This window comes from Nicotiana tabacum, unplaced genomic scaffold, assembly GCF_000715075.1.
Source record: "Nicotiana tabacum cultivar K326 unplaced genomic scaffold, ASM71507v2 Un00003, whole genome shotgun sequence".
Taxonomy (NCBI): Eukaryota; Viridiplantae; Streptophyta; class Magnoliopsida; order Solanales; family Solanaceae; genus Nicotiana; species Nicotiana tabacum.
The window spans coordinates 425,504-448,397 of NW_027438241.1; the positions used below are offsets into that span (position 1 = coordinate 425,504).

General features: G+C 37.9%; 1 protein-coding gene across 1 annotated transcript; it reads right to left on the reverse strand.

The window, feature by feature from the left end:
- Positions 1 to 10,135: 10,135 nt before the first annotated feature.
- LOC142178852 (uncharacterized) lies at positions 10,136 to 10,855 on the reverse strand. Its single transcript, XM_075248615.1, has one exon. The coding sequence runs from the start codon at positions 10,853 to 10,855 to the stop codon at positions 10,136 to 10,138; it is 720 nt and encodes a 239-aa protein (XP_075104716.1).
- Between the last annotated feature and the right edge of the window lie 12,039 nt (positions 10,856 to 22,894).

Sequence of the window (22,894 nt, forward strand, 5' to 3'; positions counted from 1 at the left end):
AGCCCTAGAATTATGCACAAAATATTTTGAACGGTAAATAGCACTAGTGTTGTCACACATAATTGGAACGCAATTACGACATAATTCATAGTCTAGCAGTTGATGCATAATCCATAGAACTTGTGTGCAGCACTTGCCTACAGCCAGATATTTTGCTTCACTTGTAGACAAGGCAACACAACTTTGTTTCTTATTGTGCCAAGATATAAGGGATTTTCCAAGTAATTGGCACATGTCACTTGTGCTTTTCCTGTCAATTTTATCACCTGCAAAATCTGCATCTGAAAAATCTTTGTGATCAAAGACATTTAAGCTTTCGTACCATAGTCCATAATCAACGGTCCCTATCAGATAACTGATAATATATTTAACAACTGTCAAGGGGAATTATTTGGGAGCTGACTGATATCTTGCACATTTGCAAACACTGAACATAATATCAGGTCGACTAGATGTAAGATAGAGTAGATATCCAATCATACTTAGATATATTATTTCATCAACCCTTGTTGCGACCAAACACACTCACACAGGTATACGTGGTCGTCAAGTAAGAGAGTAGTGAGTAGAGTATCATTCCCACAAAGACTTATGATTAACCTTTGACTGATTCAAACTCAAACAACTTATCGATTCAAGAGATTTCTCACAAAATATGTAAGTGCTTATTTACTACCTAAGAAACTATCAAGCAATGAAATAACTAGAATTGAACCACAAAACTTAAGCAATTTCGGATAAAAATTAGTAGGAGAGAGTATTCCAGGGTCATAGGCTAGCTAACAATCTTGTTGCGTTCTTGGGTTAAAATGACTAATTGATTTTTCTGGATTGTTGATTGATAGGGTTGATATTACTCATATGAATCTGTCGAGTTCTTACTCGCCAATTCAAGCTAACCTAATACCTACATGTCTATGGAATTAAGACTAGTGAGAATGCATTTGCACTTCCTGTACTTAAACCAAGCAATGCAATTAGGTATATTTCTATCCTAATTGCGAATACGTTCCCCGATGCCCGAGTTCAAGATCTTGCTCTATTTAATTCTATATGCAATCTAGAATTCCCACTTTCGAGTTCAACTTAAGATTCGTAGATAGTATTTCACTATTAGCTACTCAGCAAAATAATTAAGAACAAAATTAAATAAACAACCCAATATAATAAAATCAAACTCGTCAATTTAAACTTCAAACATCAACATTCATGTAGCAAGTATGACCCAAGAACTAACGAGTTTAGCCACGCACTCTCATGGTAGCAATATCAAGTATTTCCCAAAAATACGTAAAAAACAATAATAGAAGAAAAAACTAAGAACTCAAGATGAATTCCATGATTTCCAAACTTTGTGATGGATTTCCTCCTCTTCCCCGTGTGTTAGATGACCTAAAAGAGGCATTTTTGGCTTATATATATTGCGTACAAAGGTCGTGGGCCAAAAATTTTCTTCTCCTAATCTGACTCAGCTTTAGGGATTGATGCTAGCGTGGATGCTTCGCATCCATCTCGGATTCCACTTCTTCAGATTCGCATGCTAGGGTGGATGCTTCGCATACACCATGTGTTCCTTCATCTCTATTGTGCCCAGGTGCGGATGCTAAGGCGGATGCCTTGGCCCGACTTCACTGCTAAGGTTGCACAAAAAACGATTTTTCTTATGTGGGATGTGATGCATCCAACCTCTTCTCCCATAGCTAGAGCACCGTTTCTTCATATATTTTCATTCCAAATACCTTAAATCATCACGCACAACTCAATTAGTCATAAAACTAATAATTGACCCAATATTTTGCATTTTAAAGATCAAATAGTACCAAAAGGCGGTTAAAACAAGAGTAAAGTAACATTATAACATATAGAAATATGCCCAACATCACCACCCCATACTTAAACTTTGGTTCGTCCTCGAGCAAAGTGGAATTAACCTACAACAGATCGAACAAAATTAAGCTTATCGCTATAAAGCCATACATTTCACTTACACTCAAGCACCCATGAATTTGGTTGATACCAACAATTATCCCCTTGCATATGCATTCTCGGACTTTCTTCTGCATGTTAAAACATGCCAAGCACAGTAGTGAATAGTTCAAAATAATCAAATAGTAACTTCGGGACATCTCAACCTCAGAAATTGACTCCCTAGCATACTACTTTCTGGCCAACTTATTCACTCTGACTAAAGAGCTTAATAAAGTCACCTATCCATCATGAAACATGTTCCCTCACCACAAAACAGAGAAATATAGTCCACACACTCAAATAAAATTTGATCGTAATTTAAGGACTTCAAACAATAGAAGAACTCACTCACTCGCTCAAAGAAGTTCACATGCGCACAAAAGGTACCATAGGCTTGCCCAATATGTAAATCTCTACTAATGTAGGCCTGCTCAGTCTAAAATCAATTAGGACTTTTCATGGTTGTAATGTGGGCTAAGGGACGGGTAGGATATATTAAGGAATAGTGGTTCATCCTCCTAAGCACTTTAACATATCACATAATAAATTTTAAGTGCTCTTCTTCAATCCACTTCAATTTAACAAACAAGATCACTTCCCAAAATTATTCCCTCTTTCGTTAAGCACTGTTTCAATTTATACCCCACTAGCAAGAACTATAACAGCAATTTATTTATCTCTTTAATCCTTTTTTTTTCAGATTTGTTTCTTTCTTCTCTCTTTTCTTTTTCAATTTCCGCCAGTGGTGTATTATTTTACAAAATAAGTACACATTTCTCCCGTTCATTGGTTCCACTCAAAAGTAACCCAAAAAACCCTATGTACTTCATTTAGCGCTCATTTCATAATTAAAGTATTTTAAGAGGTAAAAGGATCAAAAATTTCAATTAAGAATGAAATGGTATAGGCTCATACTGTGGGTGCCAAATAAAATATCTACAAGATCAAAATGGCTAACTAGGGATGATTTTATTTCGGGTAGCATTACAATTCAAAAAGGATCAAATAAGGCCGAAAATCATATTTCAAACCAAGAAAAACCTAGAATTTCGCTTTAATTCACATGCAGGGCAAGTTCTGGACAGAAACGTACCACATGGGACTACACACAAATATCACCACACAATGGCACATGATTCAATTAAGATGGCTACATTCCAACTTTCAATTAAAAGCAAGCACAAAGTTAAGCCACAATTTTAATGCACACATCATGGCAGTTAGCACATGAGTCAAGAAAATGAGCCTAAGCATCACAAAAAAACTGTTCAACTTTTTAAGGTAAAAATAATTCTCAAAAACTCATGGAGAAAGTTATAATCCGCATGCTCAGGTCTAGCTCTGTTGGTATCAAACAAGTCACAGAATGTGCTGAATTTAGTGTGAGTCTTTATATCATACACTACTCTAAAAACAAAAACTAATACTAGGTTCAAAGATTCATCCCTTGGAAAATAACTGATGGCCAAAGAAACACCAAGGGGGATTATTGCCTAATAGATTAAATTTTCTAACTACTCAAGGCAAATATAATATTTTTGTGCTTTTCTTTATTTTTCAGTCAATTTTCTAATACTAACACTAATTTCAAGAATTAAAAGAAAATCTTTTTGTATTTTTCCAAGGACCTTAATCCCTCGAGAGAACTGTCCAGGTAGTCCGTCGTGGGGAAAAGTCCTCTACTTTCTGATTTTGTTTCTACCAACTATTATAAGGCTACTTACTATAAATAGACACAACAAGAGACTGAGAGACTGAGAGTTACTACTTATAGATGAATTTACTAACTATTACAGGCCATCAATTCAGTGAATACTACAGCCCCAATGGTATCAAAACCAACAAACATTGTAATAGTTAAGTACATTCATCCACACAAAATGAATAACTCCCACCCCACACATAGAACCGTCTGTTGTCTCCAATGCACACAAATAAAGTAGAGTAGAGTGACAAGAAACTCCCTCAAGTCAAGGTGGAGGGCTCCTCCGTGGTCTACGGAAGGGCATCATCAGCAATGGTCTGGAAAGTTAGGGTGGAAGTAGTGGCAATAACTGAATGAGTGCTATTGTATCCTCAAAAATAGGGGGCTCGGTCACAGTCCTATCATCCCCAAGTGGAGTTGAGTCTGTATCATGCGGCACGGTGGTCTCAGTAGGCATGGAAGTTGGAGACTCAGGGACTATAGGAGGAGTAGAGGGGGATGATCCAGCAGTGGATGATGCAAGCAGTTGTGAGATATATATATCTGTACGTTGAACCAAAGCACAAAGTAGTAGTGATACCTCCCTCATCATCCTAGCCTGCTCAGCCTGGACTCGACTTAGATCCTCATGAGTCTGAATCAACTCACCTCTAGTGCCACTCAACTCAGTATGAGTCAAGATCAACTCAGCCATCTTCTCTTGCATATCAACTTGAATTGCTCAAAAAACTATTGAATTGTGAACTTAGAAGCCCTTACCCTGTTCGGCTTTAGTTCATGAGTAACATCATATGGTCCTAGAGCTTTAGCCTCGATGTCATCATTCTCATTGTCCCATAGCACTCCCATCTCCATCAAGTAAGCCGACAAGGTATTCGCAAAGAACAACCTCCACTTATAGTTCATCATAGTGTGTTGCATCTGGTCGTGCATGATGGCTCCCAAGTTGAGCAGGATCCCTTTCAATAAAGCATACAACACTAGTGCTTGGTATCGAGGGACATTAGTTTTGTGTTGGCACGGCATCAGGCGGTTGCATATGAAATTCAGAACCACACCTGTTAATGCGCTCATGAATTCTTTGGCCAGAGAAAGGTACTCTATACTCCCATGCTTCCAATTTGCGTCTTTCCTGGTAGGGCATTGGACAGACTGAATATGTGAGTAATCAGGCACTTTGCATATAGTGGCATACATGTCTGTTGGTGTGTGTGGCACCCCTAAGAACTCGTTCAGAGCTTCAGCTGAGACATTGACATCCACTCCTTGTACTCTCACAATGTTGCCCTGTGAGTGATGCCAATTGGCGTAAATTTCTCTAAAAATAGTAAGGTTGGACTTTTCGTGACCCTTCATGATAGTTCCCCATTGTTGCACCTCTTAAATTGATTTCATGAAATCTGGATAATTTTTCTTCAGTGCTCCAATGTTTATTGGATTTTCTAGAATATGTTTCTTTGAATCCAGAATCTTCTCATAAACTCGGAATGCCTTTTCACTGACAAAATTCTTCTCTCAAGTAGCTCATTCAATGGGTTCAACCTCATCTTCATCACTCATATTGACGCGTGTAAACTCATAGTCTGAATCAGACTCGGACTCAGATTCTGAGGTGGCCTTCTGCTTCCCTTTATCGTTCGGGTCACTCTGCTTGGTGGATTTGGTCTGGTGCGGAACAGGTTCTCTGAACTCTATCCCTTTGCTTGGCGGATTTTCTGATGTCTTTGTGGTACCCCTCTTCACAATCCTCCCCACTAATGGTTCCTCTTTTTATTTCTCCGATTCATCAATTAACTGCCTAGTCGGAAGAGCCTTTGCTCTCTCAATCCGCTTTCTTTTGTTCTGTGAATTTGGAGCACCAATTGCCTTTCCAGTAGGCTTTTTAGGTTGTTGCTTGTCATTATCTCTTTCTTGTTGTTTGGACATTTTGCTCGTTGTTGCCATTGTGAACCTATGTACCTACAAAACAAAGATTTCAATAATTAGTTGGCAGAACATTGAAGTTTCAAATATGAAACAACTATGCAAGAATGGACACTTCCAATCGTCCACACGATTATGCCATTCAGTACTTCTTTCAAATACACAAGTGAGCAGTGCACTTATAAACATCATTATGCACAACAAACGATTGATTCGAGTGGGGCTCGCACGAACCGCATCAACTTACTCAGCTATATGACTCTCCACCCCACACTTAGTCTCAACATATACCAATATACATAGAGTACACATAATCCAACTGCAGGAGCCATGTACATTACATTACAAGCAGTTGAGCACTTTACTCGCATTTAATTCAGCCTGAAACTTGGTCGCTCGGAAGCCTAACAACTATTAGATGCTTCAAAACAAAAGGTGGAAGAGTGGCTATCACCCGTAGCTTCTACACTCTAAGACGGCTGTACACAATTACTCAAACAACACCACACTTATACATTAGCATATACTAGTGTCGCTCGGTTACTCAGACTTCGTCATCGCCTAAATTTACCTCACAGGCATTTAGTCAAACATGTGGTATGCAACAATTTTGCCTAGTGTTTTCTATTAGTTGGGCATTCGAATACCCTCCCAAAATGAACAAGATGAAGGGAATTCTAGTATATTATCTTGCAAACATCACAACCAACAGAAATGACACCCACATGCCTCAGACTTTTTCAGTTCCCCTCTTAGTCACATGTGTAGTATTGAAATTAGTAAGACCTAACCTAGGAGATTTTGGGGTGGGGATTTTGCTGCTACTAGTGAGAGAGAGAAGAGAGGAGAATTTGGAGAGAGAATAAGAGAAAGATGAATGACTTACCTGCGCGTCTGATCAATTCGAGCAGCAACAATGCGAGGAGGTGTGTTTGGGGTTGAGAGGAAACATGTAGGAGGGGAATTGGGCTTTTAGGACTTGTGAAGTGTAATACAAATATAACATTTACATGTTGCTTGCTAGCTTAGACGCGACGCGTCCCAAATGATTTCTTTGAAATTTTATGGACGCCGATGTGGGTGCTATGGGCAGACTTCACTGCCTTGAGCAGTTGGCCTGTCAATTTTTCACGCCAAGGGGGATGCGATGCATCTACCGTGCTTTCCCATACCTGGGTTTTTTTTTGTTTTTTTTTAAAATACATACAATAATTTACTCCTAAAAATAAAAAATTAAGGAACTCCTAAAAAATCAAAAATACAAAATGAACGAGAAAATTTTGTAAGCTAAGAGGAAGAAACAAAAGAAAATGCTTGGGTTGCCTCCCAAGAAGAGCCTGATTTAACGTTGCGGCACGACTCAACACGTTTTCAAGCATCGCACAAGTCCTCCAAGGTCTTGTGACATGCAATGTCACCACCCCAATGATGTTTTACTCTCTGCCCATTTACCAAGAAGGTAGCACTTGAGCTCGTATCACGCAATTCCATATCTCCATGAGGCCTCACACTTACCACCACGAAAGGACCTTCTCATCGAGACTTAAGCTTTTCGGGGAAAAGCCTGAACCTCAAATTAAATAAGAGAACTTCTTGACCTGGCTCAACTCGTGAAGTTGGATGTAATTGTCATGCCACCTCTTGGTCTTTTCATTATACAATTTGGCATTTTCATATGCGTGCAATCGAAACTCATCAAGCCTGTTGAGTTGTAGCAACCTCTTCTCGCCGGCTAAGTCCATATCTATATTTAACTTTTTAATCACCCAATAGGCTTTATGTTCAAGCTCAATGGGCAAGTGGCACGCCTTCCCATAAACCAACCCGTAGGGAGAAGTACCTATGGGGGTCTTGTATGCAGTTCAATATGCCCATAGTGCGTTGTCCAGCTTTCCGGCCCAGTCCTTCCTATTTCCACTTACTGTTTTCTCTAGAATCTGCTTCACCTCTCTGTTTGACACTTCCACTTGATCACTCATTTGGGGGTGATAGGCGGAGGCAACCTTGTGCTTAACTCTATACTTTGTTAGCATATTATTCAACAATTGTTTTACATAAGTGAGTTCCTCTGTCACTTATCAACACCCTTGGAGTCCCAAAGTATGTGAAGATGTGCTTCTTTACAAAGTTTACTACTACCTTTGCATCATTAGTAGGAAGAGAAATGACATCTACCCATTTACACACATAGTCGACTGCCACCAAGATGTACCTGTGACCATTTGAGTATGGGAACGGTCCCATGAAATCAATCCCCCAAACATTAAAGAGCTCTACTGCTAGAATATTTTGCAAAGGCATCTCGTGCTTCTTCATGATTGTTTCGATTCTGTGGAACATGTCACACTTTTTAACAAAGGCGTTTGCATCCTATTTTGGCCAATAGAAACCCGATTGCAGCACTTTTGGGGAGGTTCTATCCCCACCGTGATGACTTCCATATGGAGAAACATGACCTTCATGCAGTATTGTATTCATCTCCTCCTCAGGGACACACCTTCATACCAAATGATTTGTGCACTGCTTTTATAGGAATGGCTCATCCCACAAGTAGAGCCTCACATCATGTAGAAATCTTCTTCTATTATCAGGTGATAATTCAGGTGCCATCACCCCACTTGCAATAAAATTCACATAGTTTGCATACCACGGGGCTTCACTCGAGGTGATTGCTAATAATTGCTCATCTGGAAATGTTTCTTTGATCGAACTTCCCTCAACCACATAATTCCGATTTTCTAATTTGGACACGTGATCAGCCACTTGATTCTTTATTTTTTTCGATCTCGGATATCCAAGTCAAATTCTTGCAAAAGGAGAACTCAATGAATCAGCCTTAGCTTGGCGTCTTTATTTTCAAACAAATACCTGATAGCTGAATTATCGGTGTAGACAATGACTTTTGTTCCCACTAGATAAGATCTGAACTTGTCACACGCCCACACCACTGCAAGAAACTCTTTTTCAGTAGCAGTGTAGTTCATCTGGGCTGGATTCAGAGTTTTGCTCGTCTAGTAAATGGAGTGAAAATTTTTATCCCTTCTCTGCCCCAAAATAGCTCTGATTGCGAAGTCACTCGCATCGCACATCAACCCAAATGGCTGAGCCAAATCCGGGGCAATAATAATAGGTGCAGTCACTAATCTTCCCTTCAGCTCCTCAAATGCTTTCAGACAGGCATCATCAAACTTGAAGGGGATATCTTTCTCAAGAAGCCTGCACAAAGGAGAAGAAATGTTTGAAAAATCTTTAATGAAATGACAATAAAAACCTGCATGGCCCAAGAAATTGTGAATGCCTTTGACGGATGTTAGTGGGGGCAATTTTTCAATTGTCTCCACCTTTGCTTTGTCCACCTGCAAACCAACTTTGGACACCTTGTGCCCCAAGACTATACCTTCATGTACCATAAAATGGCACTTTCCCAGTTTAGCACCAAGTTTTTCTTTTCACACCTCGCAAGCACTTTATCTAGGTTCATTAAATAATTATCAAAAGAACACCCAAACACAGAAAAATCATCCATGAACACTTCTACAAATCTTTCAACCATGTCAGTAAAAATAGGTATCATACACCTTTGAAAGGTCGCATGTGCATTACAGAGACCAAATGGAATTCTCTTGAATGCATATGTGCCATAGAGACAAGTAAATGTGGTCTTCTCTTGTTCCTCTAGGGCTATAGAAATCTGATTATACCCTGAATAGCCAGCTAGGAAACAATAGTATTCATTTCTAGCTAATCTATCAAGCATTTGATCAATAAAGGGGAGGGGAAAGTGATCCTTTCGGGTGGTATTGTTCAATTTTCTATAATCTATACAAATTCTCCATACAGTGACAGTTCTTGTGGGAAGCAAACCATTATTTTCGTTAACCACCATAGTAATTCCCCCTTTCTTAGGCACACATTGGACAAGGCTTACCCACTTGCTATCAGTGATTAGAAATACAATACTTGCATCAAGCCACTTAATCACTTCTTTTCTTACCACCTGTTTCATGATTGGATTTAGGCGGCGTTATTGCTCTACACATGGCTTGTGTCCGTCCTCCACGAGGATTTTATGCATGTAGAAAGCTGGACTAATGCCTCTAATGTCAGACATCGTCCACCCAATGGCTCGCTTGTGCTCACACTCTTAACAACTTCTCTTCCAGCAATTTAAATAAGTCAGAGAAAACAATAACAGGTAAACTGTCAGAACCACCCAAATAAGCATGTTGAAGGTGAGGGGGAAAAGGTTTAAGTTCCAATTTTAGAGCTTCTTCAATGGACGGTTTTGGAAGAGGCCCACTTGGTCTTTTTAGGGGCTCAAGGGGGTTTAATCCCTGCATGTAAGCACATGATGCATGTATGATATGCATCATATCCTCAACCTCATCATCAATCTCCAAGCTACCGAACAACATGAGTGCTTTCTCTAGAGAATCATCTAGATATACACTCGTGTCAATAAGTCGCTCATCCACCTCCACAACAGATATCATAGAGAGCTCCTCAAAATGGCGGGGAAGTTGGATTTCCTTGTAGACATTAAAGACTGCTTCCTCGTTGTCCACCCTCATAAATATTTCCTCTCACTTTAATAATTACATCAAATGTGTCCAAGAGAGGTCGTCCCAATATAGGTGGAACTTGTTCATCAACCTCATAATCTAGGATAATGAAGTCCGCTGGGAATATGCATTTCCTAATTTGCAGCAACGCATCTTCAATCACTCTTTCAAGGTAGGCTATAGATCTATCAGCTCTTTGCAACATCACAATGGTTGGTCTTAGAGCTCCCAGACCCAATTGTTTGAATAAGGACAAGGGCATCAGATTTATGCTCGCCCCCAAATCACAAAGAGCACGACCCATATCTATATTATCAATCCGCACAGGGATGGTGAAGCTGCTAGTATCCTTAAGCTTTTGAGGAAGCTTGTTTTGAAGCCTTGAAATGCACTCCTTAGTAAGTGCGACTATCTCGAATTCGGTCATTCTCCTCTTGTGAGCCACTATATCTTTTATGTACTTAGCATATTTTGGAATTTTGCGAAGTGCATCTACAAATAGAATATTCAATTGAACCTGGATTAACTTAGAGAGAAATATTTTGAACATACGATCATCATTCTTTTTCTGCAATCTCTGGGGGAAAGGTGGTGGTGTCCTTGCAGCCTCCACTGGCTCTGAACTTGCATCATCTTTCTTTGACTCATATGTTGCCTTAGGAATCAACCCCCCCCCCCCCAGGTGTAGGCTTATCATTTCTCTTCTTTGGCACTTTTTTTTGATTCCCTCCCATTTCTAAGTGTAACTGCATTAACTTGAGGGTTATTCTCTATATCACTGGGAAGAGCACCTGCATGCCTAGTATTCTGATTTGATGCTAGCTTCCCCATTTGTCTCTCAAGATTTCTAAAATCGATCCTGAGTTGTTGATTGTCAGGCAACAACTTCTTCAACAAATCATTAGTAATCTCTTCTGTTTGCTGGTATGGCTTCTGAGGTTGATTAAAATTTTCTTAAGGCCTATAATGATTCCGAGTCAGCTGATTTCCACCCCAAGAGAAGTTAGAATAATACTTCCAATTTGGATTGTAAATGTTCCCATATTGTGCATGTTGGTTCATTGGATTCAGGATTCATAGGGCACATGTCACTCGTGTGACTGTCACCACATAATTCGCAGGAAGAAGACATCTGTTGTACATGTTGCATCTATTGTGTTTGGTGCATTGTCACCCTATTCATATGATTTGCCAATTTTGCTATATTTTCTCTCATGACTGAGAAGTCATCAAGCTCAATTACACCAGCTGCATTCTGTTTAATTTCTCTTCGTGATTCCCCATCTCCTTGCCAATTATGATCATTAGCAGTGAAATTGTTTAGCAGGAGCTGGATTTCACTATACGGACTCGCCATGCAACTACCCCCACAAGCTGAATCATGATTCATCTTTGATGTCTCGTCTAGCCCATCAACGAAAGTATGGCCCAATACTTCATCAGTCTGGAAATGATGCAGGCAGTCTCTAGTAGCTTCTTATATCATTCCCAAGCTTGACAAATAGTCTCGATATCCCGTTGTTGGAACCCAAGTATTTGGCTTTTCAGCGACTTTGTCTTCTTAGTAATGAAACAATTGATTAATAATTTCCTTGCTAGATCATCCCCAGTGTGGATTGAGTTCGCAGGCTCCTTTTGCAACTATTTCTTAGCTTACCCCAACAGTGAAAAGGAAAACAGTGTCAGCCTGACGTAGTCCTTAGAAACGTTCGGATAATTGTAAGTGTCCATAATTTCCAGGAAGTTCTGAATGTGCCTCTGCGGGTATTCATGAGATAGACCCATATATTGCCTTGTGGACTGAATCAGCTATACTATGTATTGTTTAAGTTCAAAGTGATTGTGATATCAGGCTTCACAATAGCCTGAGTCATATTAGCAAGATTGGGCCTTGCAGCTTCTATCATCGGACACTCTTCATTACCTGCCATCTCTATTAGCTGTGGTTGAAATACGATGTCCAACTCTCTTTATATTCTAGTTCTAGCTTCGGCTTCCCTCCTCACTCTGTGAAGTGTTCGTTCAATTTCAGCATCAATAAGAAGGAGATTGTTTGCGCTTCTACTCCTCCGCATTCAAGAGAAGAGCCTTCGTTAACATAAACAAGGCAAACTGAAAATTAAAACTTGAACAAATAACTAATAAAAGCTTAACTTAGTCAAGTAGCTAATTTCTAAGTCCTTGGCAATGGCGCCAAAAACTTGTTGCGACCAAATACACTCACGCAAGTATACGTGGTCGTCAAATAATAGAGTAATGAGTAGAGTATCGTTCCTACAAAGACTTATGATTAACTTTTGACTGATTCAAACTCAAATAACTTATCGATTCAAGAGATTTCTCACAAAATATGTAAGTAAATAATTTACTATCTAAGAAAGTATCAAGCAATAAAATAACTAGAATTAAACCACAACACTTAAGAAATTTCGGATAAAAATCAGTAGGAGAGAGTATTCCAGGGTCATAGGCTAGCTAACAATGTTAAATTGACTAATTGATTTATCTGGATTGTTGATTGACAAGGTTTATATTACTCATAAGAATCTGTCGAGTTCTTACTGGCCTATTCAAGCTAACTTAATGCCTATATCTCTATGGAATTAAGACTAGCGAGAATGCATTTACACTTCCTGTATTTCAACCAAGAAAGGCCATTAGGTATATTTCTATCATAATTGCGAATTCGTTCCCCGATGCCCGGGTTCAAGAAATTTCTCTATTTAATTCAATATGCAATCTAGAATTCTCACTTTCAAGTTCAACTCTAGATTCGTAGATAGTACTTCACTGTTAGCTACTCAGCAAAATAATTAATAATAGAATTAAATAAACAAGCCAATATGATAAACTCAAACTCGTCAATTTAAACTTCAAACATCAACGTTCATGTAGCATGCATGACCCCAGAACAAACGAGTTTAGCCATGCATGCCCATGGTAGCAATATCAAGTATTCCTAAAAATATATTAAAATCAATAAAAGAAGGAAAAAGTAAGAACTCAAGACGAATTTTGTGGTTTCCAAACTTTGTGATGGCTTTTCTCCTCTTCCTTGTGTGTTAGATGACCTAAAAGAGGCGTTTATGTCTTATATATTGTATACAAAAGTCGTGGGCCAAAGTTTTCCTTCTCCTAATCCGACTCAGCTTCAAATTCTTCAGCTTCGCATGCTAGGGTGGATGTTTCACATCCACCCTTTGCTCCTTCATCTTTGTTGTGCCCAAGTGAATATGCTAAGGCGGATACCTTGGCCCGACTTCACTACTAAGGGTTTACAAAATACGATTTTTCCTAGGTTGGACTTCTCCTATAGCTAGATCACCTTTTCTTCATATGTTTGCACTCCAAACACCCTATGTCACCACACATAACTCAAATAGTCATAAAACCAATAATTAACCCATGTTGGGCATTTTAAAGATCAAATAGCACCAAAAAGCGGTTAAAATGAGTAAAGTAACATTATAGCATATAAAAATATGCCCAACATCAACACTCTTACCATCATTATCTTTATCCAGGGTGGTTAATGGACTCATAGGAGTCCCTATGGCCTTGACATTAGACATTCCAAACTTCTTGATAAGCTCTTTTGTATATTTTGTCTGACTAATGAAAGTTCCTTTATGTTATTGCTTGATTTGTATCCATCATACTCATTTCAAATTCCCCTTTCATGATATTTGAAAAATCCTGGCATAACACTAGGTTAGTACTTCTAAAAATAATATCATCCATATAGATTTGCACAATTAAGTTACCTTCAGCCGATCGTTTGATAAAGAGAGTAGTATCAGTATTACCTCTATCAAATCCATGCTTGACGAGGAATGAACTTAGCCTTTCATACCAAGCTCTAGGAGCTTGCTTTAGCATATACAAGGCTTTGGATTACTTGTAGTTATGATTTGAAAAGGGTTCATCTACAAATCATGGGGGTTGTTTAACGAACATTTCCTCAGAAATGAAATCGTTTAAGAACACACTTTTTACTTCCAACTGGAATACTCTAAAACATTTGTGAGCATCATAAGCTAATAAAATACGAATAGATTCTAAACTAAAAACAGGAGCGAAGGTTTCCTCGTAGTCAATTCCTTCTTGTTGTGAATAACCCTGAGCAACCAGTTTAGCTTTATTTCGTACCATTTGTCCAGACTCGTTCAACTTATTTCTGTAAACCCATCTTGTTCCAACAATGGATGCATTTTGAGGTTTAGGAATGAGTTCCCATACTTTGTTCTTCTCAAATTGGTCAAGCTCCTCCTGCATTGTAGTTGTCTAGCTTTCATCCCCAAGGGCCTCATCTACCCTTTTTGGTTCGAACTGAGATATGAGGGAAATATTTGATGTCTGCTTTAGCGATCTTCTTGTTTTCATGCCTTCCCGAGGATTTCCAATTATGTACTTATATGAATATCCAAGCTCATTTTTCTATTCATTTGGAACCAGTGATGCTGGCTCCTTTTCGATGGGACTCGATTGTTCAGCTGTAGGAGGCTGCTAGTTTTCTATGAGACTGTCAGTCGACTAAACCTGCTGATCAGTCACCTCATCACGAGTGTTCTCACCTGTATTGAAAAACTTTAGAACTATGGAGATTTCCTCATCTTCAGAAAATTTTTCATTCCTTAAGTGAGGGTTAGTGTCCACAGATACAATATGTAAAGATTCTTCAATAGATAAAGTGCATTTATTAAAAACTCTATATGCTCTACTTGAGGGAGAGTATCCCAGATAAATACCTTCATCACTTTTTGGATCAAACTTTACTGTGGATAAAACATTTGCAGCCAAAAGGATGGAAATAACCGATGTTGGTTCTTGTACCTTTCCACAGTTCATATGGAGTCTTTTTGAGAATAGGTCGAATCAGGCATCCGTTAATGATGTGATATGCAGTGCTTACAGCTTCTGCCGAGAAGTGGTGTGGGAGGGAGTTTTCCACAATCATAGTTCTTGCCATATTTTGTAAGGTTCTATTTTTATGTTCTATCACTCATTTTGCTGAGGTGATCTGGGAGACGAGATATTGTGAGAAATCCCTTGATCATTGCAGAAATTTTCAAATGATTTGCTTTTAAATTCTCCTCCATGATCACTTCTTATGGTAGATATGTAGTTTCTTTTTTTTTCGATGTACCTTCTTGCAGAAGACTTCAAAATTTCTCAGTGCTTCATCTTTATGACTCAGAAAGATAACCCAGGTAAATCAAGAAATATCATCTACTATAACAAAAGTATATTTTCTACCACCTAAACTAGCAGTTCTAGTTGGACCAAAAAGGTCCAAATGCAGAAATTGAAGAGGTTTTATAGTAGAGACTATGTATTTAACTTTAAAAGATGATCTGGTTTGTTTTCCTAACTGACAAGCATAAAAAATTTGATCTTTTGAAAAAATCTAGTTTTGGAAGACCAATGACAAGATCACGTTTGGAAAGTATTTGAATAGTATGCATGCTAGCATGACAAAGTTTTCTATGCCAAACCCAAGGATCATAAATCATAGAAGCTAGAAAAATCTGATTTCCTAAACTATATATATTACTGAGAGAGTATGCATTCCTATCTCTATTTCCAGATAGAATGATTTTACCTGATTTGTCTTCAATAAACCAACCATGCTTTTCAAAATGTACCTCATAGTTATTGTCACATAGTTGAATGATACGGAGTAGATTGTAACCAAGTTCATCTATCAGGTATACTTCGTCTATATCACATGATGAGCTGTGAGGGACTCTTCCAACTCTGCTTCAATTACGTTTCCTTTTGATTTGTCTCCAAAAGTGGCTGATCCACCATCTAGCTTAGTTACAATTTTGAATAATTGTTTGTCACCTGTCATGTGTATGTAACACGCGCTATCAAGATACCATTTCTCTTTTCGATTCTTTTTGAGGTGTTCCTGCAAATACAAGTTACTTAATTCTAGGTACCCAAGCCATCTTGGGTCCTGGATGGTTAGTACTCTGAGTATTATCTTGACTAGACCTATCTCTTGTTGTTCTTAAACCTGCAATGGTTAGATGTAAGACCAGGTTTTCCACAATAAAAGCAAGAGGGGTTATTGGAACATTTAGAGACCTTTTCTTTATTATTTCTAAACTTGGAATGGTTAGAGTTGTGACCATTTTTGTCACAATGAGTGCATGCAGAGCGATATTTTGTTCTAGATGTGAAATTACGATGAGGTGACTGATTTGATATGATGGAACTATGACTGGTTAATTTTTGCAATGCATTCAATTTAAGTTGAAGTTCATTAACTTCATCTTGAAGTATGTCTCTTTCAATTTCACATAGTTCTAATTTTAGTGCCCAGTCTTTCTTTTCTCTTTGGATCTTTCAAAGTTCATTTAGAACTTTCTCAATGTCTGCAAGAGCAATATCAATAAACTATTGAAGTTCATTTAATTTAGGGCATGTAAGAAGACGTACCTTACTTGTTCCTTCGTCTACCATGACACCAAGCTTGCTTGAATCTTCATAACTTTCTTCTTTGATGGCCATAAAGCACATGCTGGCAATTTCCTCATGATTAGATTCTTCTTCATCACTCCATGCTCCAAAAGCTTTCTTCTTCTGAAATTTTCTGCTTAGTTACTTTTTCAGCTTAGGGTATTCAGGTTGAATGTGTCCATGTTTTCCACATTCATAACATCTTCCATCATTTTTGTCATTCTCATTATTCATCTTCCCCTTTCTGAAATTTGGTTTACCACTTCTACTGTTTCTATTTTTCCTCATCATGCATGTTATAAATTTAGAGAGCATGGTTATATTCTCATCTTGTTCTCCTCCTCCCCATCCTCCTCCTCCTCCTCCTCCTCCTCCTCCTCCTTCTTATTCTTCTTCTTCATCCTCATTTTCTACTTCAGCTACGATGGCTTTAAATGCAACTGTCTTCTTTTTTTCTTGCTTAACTTGCCTGTCTAGATGTATTTTTTCAAATATAATTAGATCATCTCTGAGTTCATCATAAGACATCTTGTCAAGATTCTGACATTCTAGAGAAATGACTTTGGGTTGCCAAATAGTGAGAAGACTTGTTAGAATTTTCCTGATTTGTTATCCACTTCTGATTGATCTATGAAAGGATTTTAAGTCTCCAAGGATTTTGATAAACTGGGAGAACATTTCTTCCACTGATTCTCCATCTTTCATTTGAAACAATTCATAGTCAGGAACTAGGAGATTGATCCTTATTTCTTTCACTTTGTTTGTTCCTTCATATGTGACTTCTAACATGTACCACATTTCTTTTGCAATTTCAAAGCTTGATATCTTTTCATACTCTTCTCCGCTTATGGCATTATACAAGAGATATTTTGCCTTGGCATTCACTTGGATAACAACTGCTTGTTCTTCAGTGTACTCATCTAAGTCGAGAGGATCAGATGATACTATGATCTCACTGTCTTTGTCCTTCTTTGGCGGAATAAGAAAATTTCCCTTGTTGATCACATGCCACACTTTAATATCATATCACATAGTGTATGTTTCCATACGTACTTTTCAGTGGGAGAAGTGCTGACCATTTAATTAAGAAGGTCATACCTGAGAAGTTCCTTCTTGGAATAGTGCTCCAACGACTGTGTTTGATGCCATGATCTTTTCCTCACTTGTTGTTAGGCAATATATGTGAGTCCTCGCTCTGATACCAATTGAAAGTACAAGAGGGGGATGGGTGAATTATAACCGATTTTAATACTTAGTTGACTAATAAAGGAATTAGTCGACTAAACTTAACAATAGGATCAATTGCAGCAGAAATAAATTATGCAGAATGAAAAGTAAATGAGGCACAACAATTTTATATTGGTTGAGTACCAGTGTGGTACCTACGTCCAGTTTCCTTGGGTCACAAGGGTTCTCTTAGATTTTTAATAAGTCTTTACAAGAGTAATGGTTTTAATACATTCACCACCAACGATATTCAGCAACAATGTTTATCCTTTGTTGACACAACTCTTGTTTTGTTTTCTAACTCCTTGTCATTTTACTTCTTCTTTAATAGTGCTCGATAAGGCTTCTGATTTCACTTTTCTTGGATTGCAAAATATCATTGATTGGAGGTCTTACCTTGTGAGGCATTTTCTTATAAGAGTAGGACCCAAGGGTAGACTCTTGAATCTAGTTTGAGAGGTGTGGCCACATTCAATCTCACTTTGATGTTTTTGCTCCTCCAATTAACCTTGGTTAGAGCTTCTGCAGATTTTTCTTGATTGACTCTATTTCATTCCTTGCCCGCATGAGAATCTTTAGCTTGTTTGATTGATTGTCTTTCCTTCCTTGTTTCATATTTGATTGATTATTTTTCCACCTTGTATTCATTTGATATGGAGTTTGAATAACATAGTCGTTGACTTCCTCTGATATGCTCGTATGATTTTCTTTCCTTTCTTGCATTCATCGGTACTTTTGCGAATCTGCATACAAAATGGGATGATATTAGTCAAGGCGCTTTTGATTATTGATCATTATTAAAGTTCTAAACCTAACAATCTTTTCGTATAATAATTTTATCACTCTATCTACTACCATAGCAAAATCACAGACATATATATACACCAATGCTAATTTCCACCACTAGCGCCTTTCATTGCCAACTATCACTATATAATTATCACTTTGGTTGATTACTAACTTTCAGTGCATAACTATGATTTCCGACCTCAACCACTAATTATCTCCACAATCAACCACTGTTGTCAATCACCTCTGCCACTAAACACCAACTACCAATACCTTCACTACTTGCATCCCCATTATAACTACCATCCAATGGCGTACGCAAGATGTTTCATTAGCAGTGTCACAATTTAAAGAAATGAACAAATAAATAACTTATTGTAGTTGTAAGCGGTGTCATTTTTTATATTTATCCATAATATTTTTATTTTTCTTATACATAACTAGTAAAAACTTTTGGCTAAGCGGTGTCCCGTGACACCGCATAGCACAAAATGTATACACCCCTGCTACCATCTCATACCACCACTAATAACTACCTCTATCGCTAGCCAGCATAAGATACCAATACACAGCAACATCGCCAACCACCTTGTGATGACCCGCTAGGTCATCTAGGGTTTCAACCCTTAATTATATATTTTGAAGCCTCAAATAGCTCCTTTTAGCCTTCCTTGATTTGCGTGAGTAGTCTGTGCCTTTTTTTGGAAAGCTTTTATGTGAAAAATTATTTAAAATGTGAATTTGTGCCTTAAAATTTATTTAAGTTGACTTCGGCCAATATTTTGAGCAAACAGATCCAGATATGTGTTTTGACGATCCCTGTGGATCCATATCATGATTTGGGACTTGGGCGTATGCTCGGAATCAAATTCAAAGGTCCCTAGCTCGATTTATAGCAATTTATTAAAAATTTGAAGTTTAAAGGTTTAATTAATTTATAAATTGGACCGATGTTTGACTTTGTTGCTATCATGTCCAGATTTTGATTCCGGTGCTTGGTATAGGTTCATTACTATATTTATGACTTGTCTGTAAAATGTGGTGCAAAACGGAGCTGATTTGATGTGATTCGGACGTCCGGTTGTTAAAATGAAAGTTCTTAAGATTTATTAAAAATTTTATTCGTTTTGGTGTCCGATTCATAGTTCTAGGTGTTATTTTAATGTTTTGATCGAGTGAGCGAGTTCGTATAATATTTTTAGACTTATGTGCATATTTAGATTGGATCCCCGAGGGCTCGGATGAGTTTCAGATAGGCTATGAGTATTTTGAACTTAGGAAATATTGTTGGTTTGATTCCTATTGGTTTCTAGTGTCTTCTTCTTCGTGATCGCGAAGAATGTCCCGCAATCGCGAAGGGTAGTTTGGGACAGGGGAGGAAATTGTTCTTCACGAATGCGGGGTCCTTGTCACGAACGCGAAGTGGAGGGAGGCCTATCCTTCGCAAACACAACTATTCATCCGCGAACGCGATATATTGTGGGCCTGGGGGGGGGGGGGCTAGGTTGGAGTGCTATGCGAACGCATTCCATGGGTTGCGAATATGATGGTCAGGGGGAGAACCATCGCGACTAGCAAACGTGAAGGCCATTCTGGCGGCTGTGCTTCGCGATCGCGTCAGGCCATTTGCAAACGCGAAGAAGGCTTGATACCTAGTGATTTAAGTGTTTCAAAAACGGGGTTTCACCCATTTTTCATAAAGTTTCAATTAGAGCTCGTCCTAGAGGCGATTTTAAAGGGAAAACTCATCACCAATTCATAGGGTTGTACACTTTAATTAATTTTCTTCCATTTCAAAAATCATCAATTTATTTCTAGCCTTAATCTTTGTTCTTCCATGGTATATAACTAGGGATTTAGAAAGAATTTGGGTTTTTGCAGATTCAGGATTTAGATCTCAATTTGGGGTCAGATTTTAAAACTAATTATATAATCGGGCTCGGGTTGAATGGGTAAATGAGTTTTGGTCCGAACCTCGGATTTTGACCAAGCGACCCTGGGGTTGACTGTTTTTGACTTTTTGAGAAAAGTGTAAAAATTCTATATTTATGTATTGGAATTGATTCCCTTAGCATTATTTGACGCTATCGAGTCGATTGTGGTTAGATACAAGCGGTTTGGAGGCGGATTCTAGAGGAAAGGCCCTGGTAGAGCTCTGAGTTGGCTGCGGAGTAAGGTAAGTGTCGTGGTTAATCTTGACTTGAGGGATTAGTATTTGTTTGCATATTTTCTACGTGTTAAAATGTGTGGGTACAACGTATATGTGAGGTGACGAGTACTTATGCATTATTGTTCGGTTAAAGCATGCGAGTGGGCCTTGTTGCCTCTAATTTATTGCCTTCTTTACTTATGACTTCCATGCTTAGTTAGTTGATTTCTTATTTGATCATCCTTTACGCATTTATGAATTAAATTGTGATGGTTGAGTATATCTTTGAAATTGAGGATTGGTGTCTCGGACCGTTATTGACGTAAGGTTTATTTTTGTTTATTTTTATATTCATTGCTACATGGTAAGTGAGAGTGTTAAAGCACGAAGGGTGATATTGTGTCGTTATTTGTTTCATTTACTAATTAATATATGGTGAGAAAGAGAGTTATAGCACAAAGGGTGATGCCGTGCTATTTTATCATTTCATGGTGAGGTTGAGAGTAAAAGCACGATGGGTGATGCCGTGCCATCTTTATTCATTATGTTTATCCGATTTTTTTGGTTGAGGATTTATTTGACTGTCTTATGTATTCATTCCTATTGTAATTATCGTATCTTGTTCCCCATTTGCATGTCCCATCCCAATTTTACATATTAATTCTTATTTTTTACTATGTTGCACATATATCTTCGATCGTATAGGTTTAATTACGTGAGTGTCCTGTCATAGCCTCGTCACTACCTCATCGAGGTTAGGCTCGACACTTATGGATTACATTGGCTCGGTTGTACTCATACTACACGCTGCACTTCTTATACAGATTTTGGTACTGGTTTCAGTTGTACGTGAGGTGCATCAACTCAGATTGGCATAGTTGGAGACTCGATGTAGATCTGCTGGCGTCCGCTGATCTTGAAGTCCCCTTCCTCTTTCCTTAGTTACTGTTCGTTTTAGTCAAGATTGTTATATTTATTTCAGACTCTGTTTGTAGAATTCCTAGTAGCTCGTGCACTTGTTAATCCAGGTCCAGGTTGTACTTAGATATTTTGGGTTATTATATTACTTCGTACTTCATTTTAGTTTCATTCCAGTATTAAATGAGGTTTAATTACTTGAATTGTTGAAACAGACATACAATTACTCTAACGTTTGCTTGCCTAGCGAGTGAAATGTTAGGTGCCATCACGATCCCGAATCTGGGAATTTTGAGTTGTGACACACCTCTACTAACAACAACCATATTATTGCTTATCAACTTATAACCATCACAGCAAGGGGTGGCAAATGGGCGGGTCAGGGCGGGTCGGATATGGGACGAGTCAAAAATGGTTAATAAAAAAATGGATAAATTATTCGATCTGATCCATATTTAATACGGATAAAAAATGGGTTAACCAGCAAATAATATAGGTAACCATATTATCCATGGCTTCTTGAATAAGATCACTTTTGAGACAATTCTTAGTCTCCCAAATTTCAGGAACCGCCAATTTGAGGCTTTACAAATGTAAAAGTTAAACTCATTAGTTACTCAGTGGTTATCCATTTTCTAAATGATAATATGGTTATTATCCATATTTGACCCATTTTTAAAAAGTTCATTATCCAGTTTATTTTTTAGTGAATATAATATGAGTGATTAACTATTTTCTTTTAACTATTTTGCCACCAGAAATCACCAATGTGCAACACAAGAGCTAGCTATCACAATTGTTGGTTTTTAGACACTAACTCATAAAACATACATTTTCTAGAATAGTATGTAGTTTTCTCTAATATTTTTGTTACAGTATTTAAAAATTATGAATATTCAAATATTGATGCCCTTAAAATAAAATAAATATCATATTTAGACAATATATATATATATATATATATATATATATATATATATATATATATATATATATATATATATATATATATATATATACATATATACACGTATATAACGCCAGCATATTGGATTGCTGAACTCCCCAAATGCCAATCTCGGAGGAAAACCCTCGATGAGATTCACGCTCGAGGTTTCAATCTTACCAACAAGATAGCAAAGGCTAGAGCACATGAAGCCGAAGCTGGGGAGCTGGCCACTTCTG

Coding starts and splice junctions, on each gene's coding strand:
- LOC142178852 (XM_075248615.1), bottom strand. CDS start 10,855: ATGATAAGCCTACACCTGGGGGGGGGGGGGTTGATTCCTAAGGCAACA.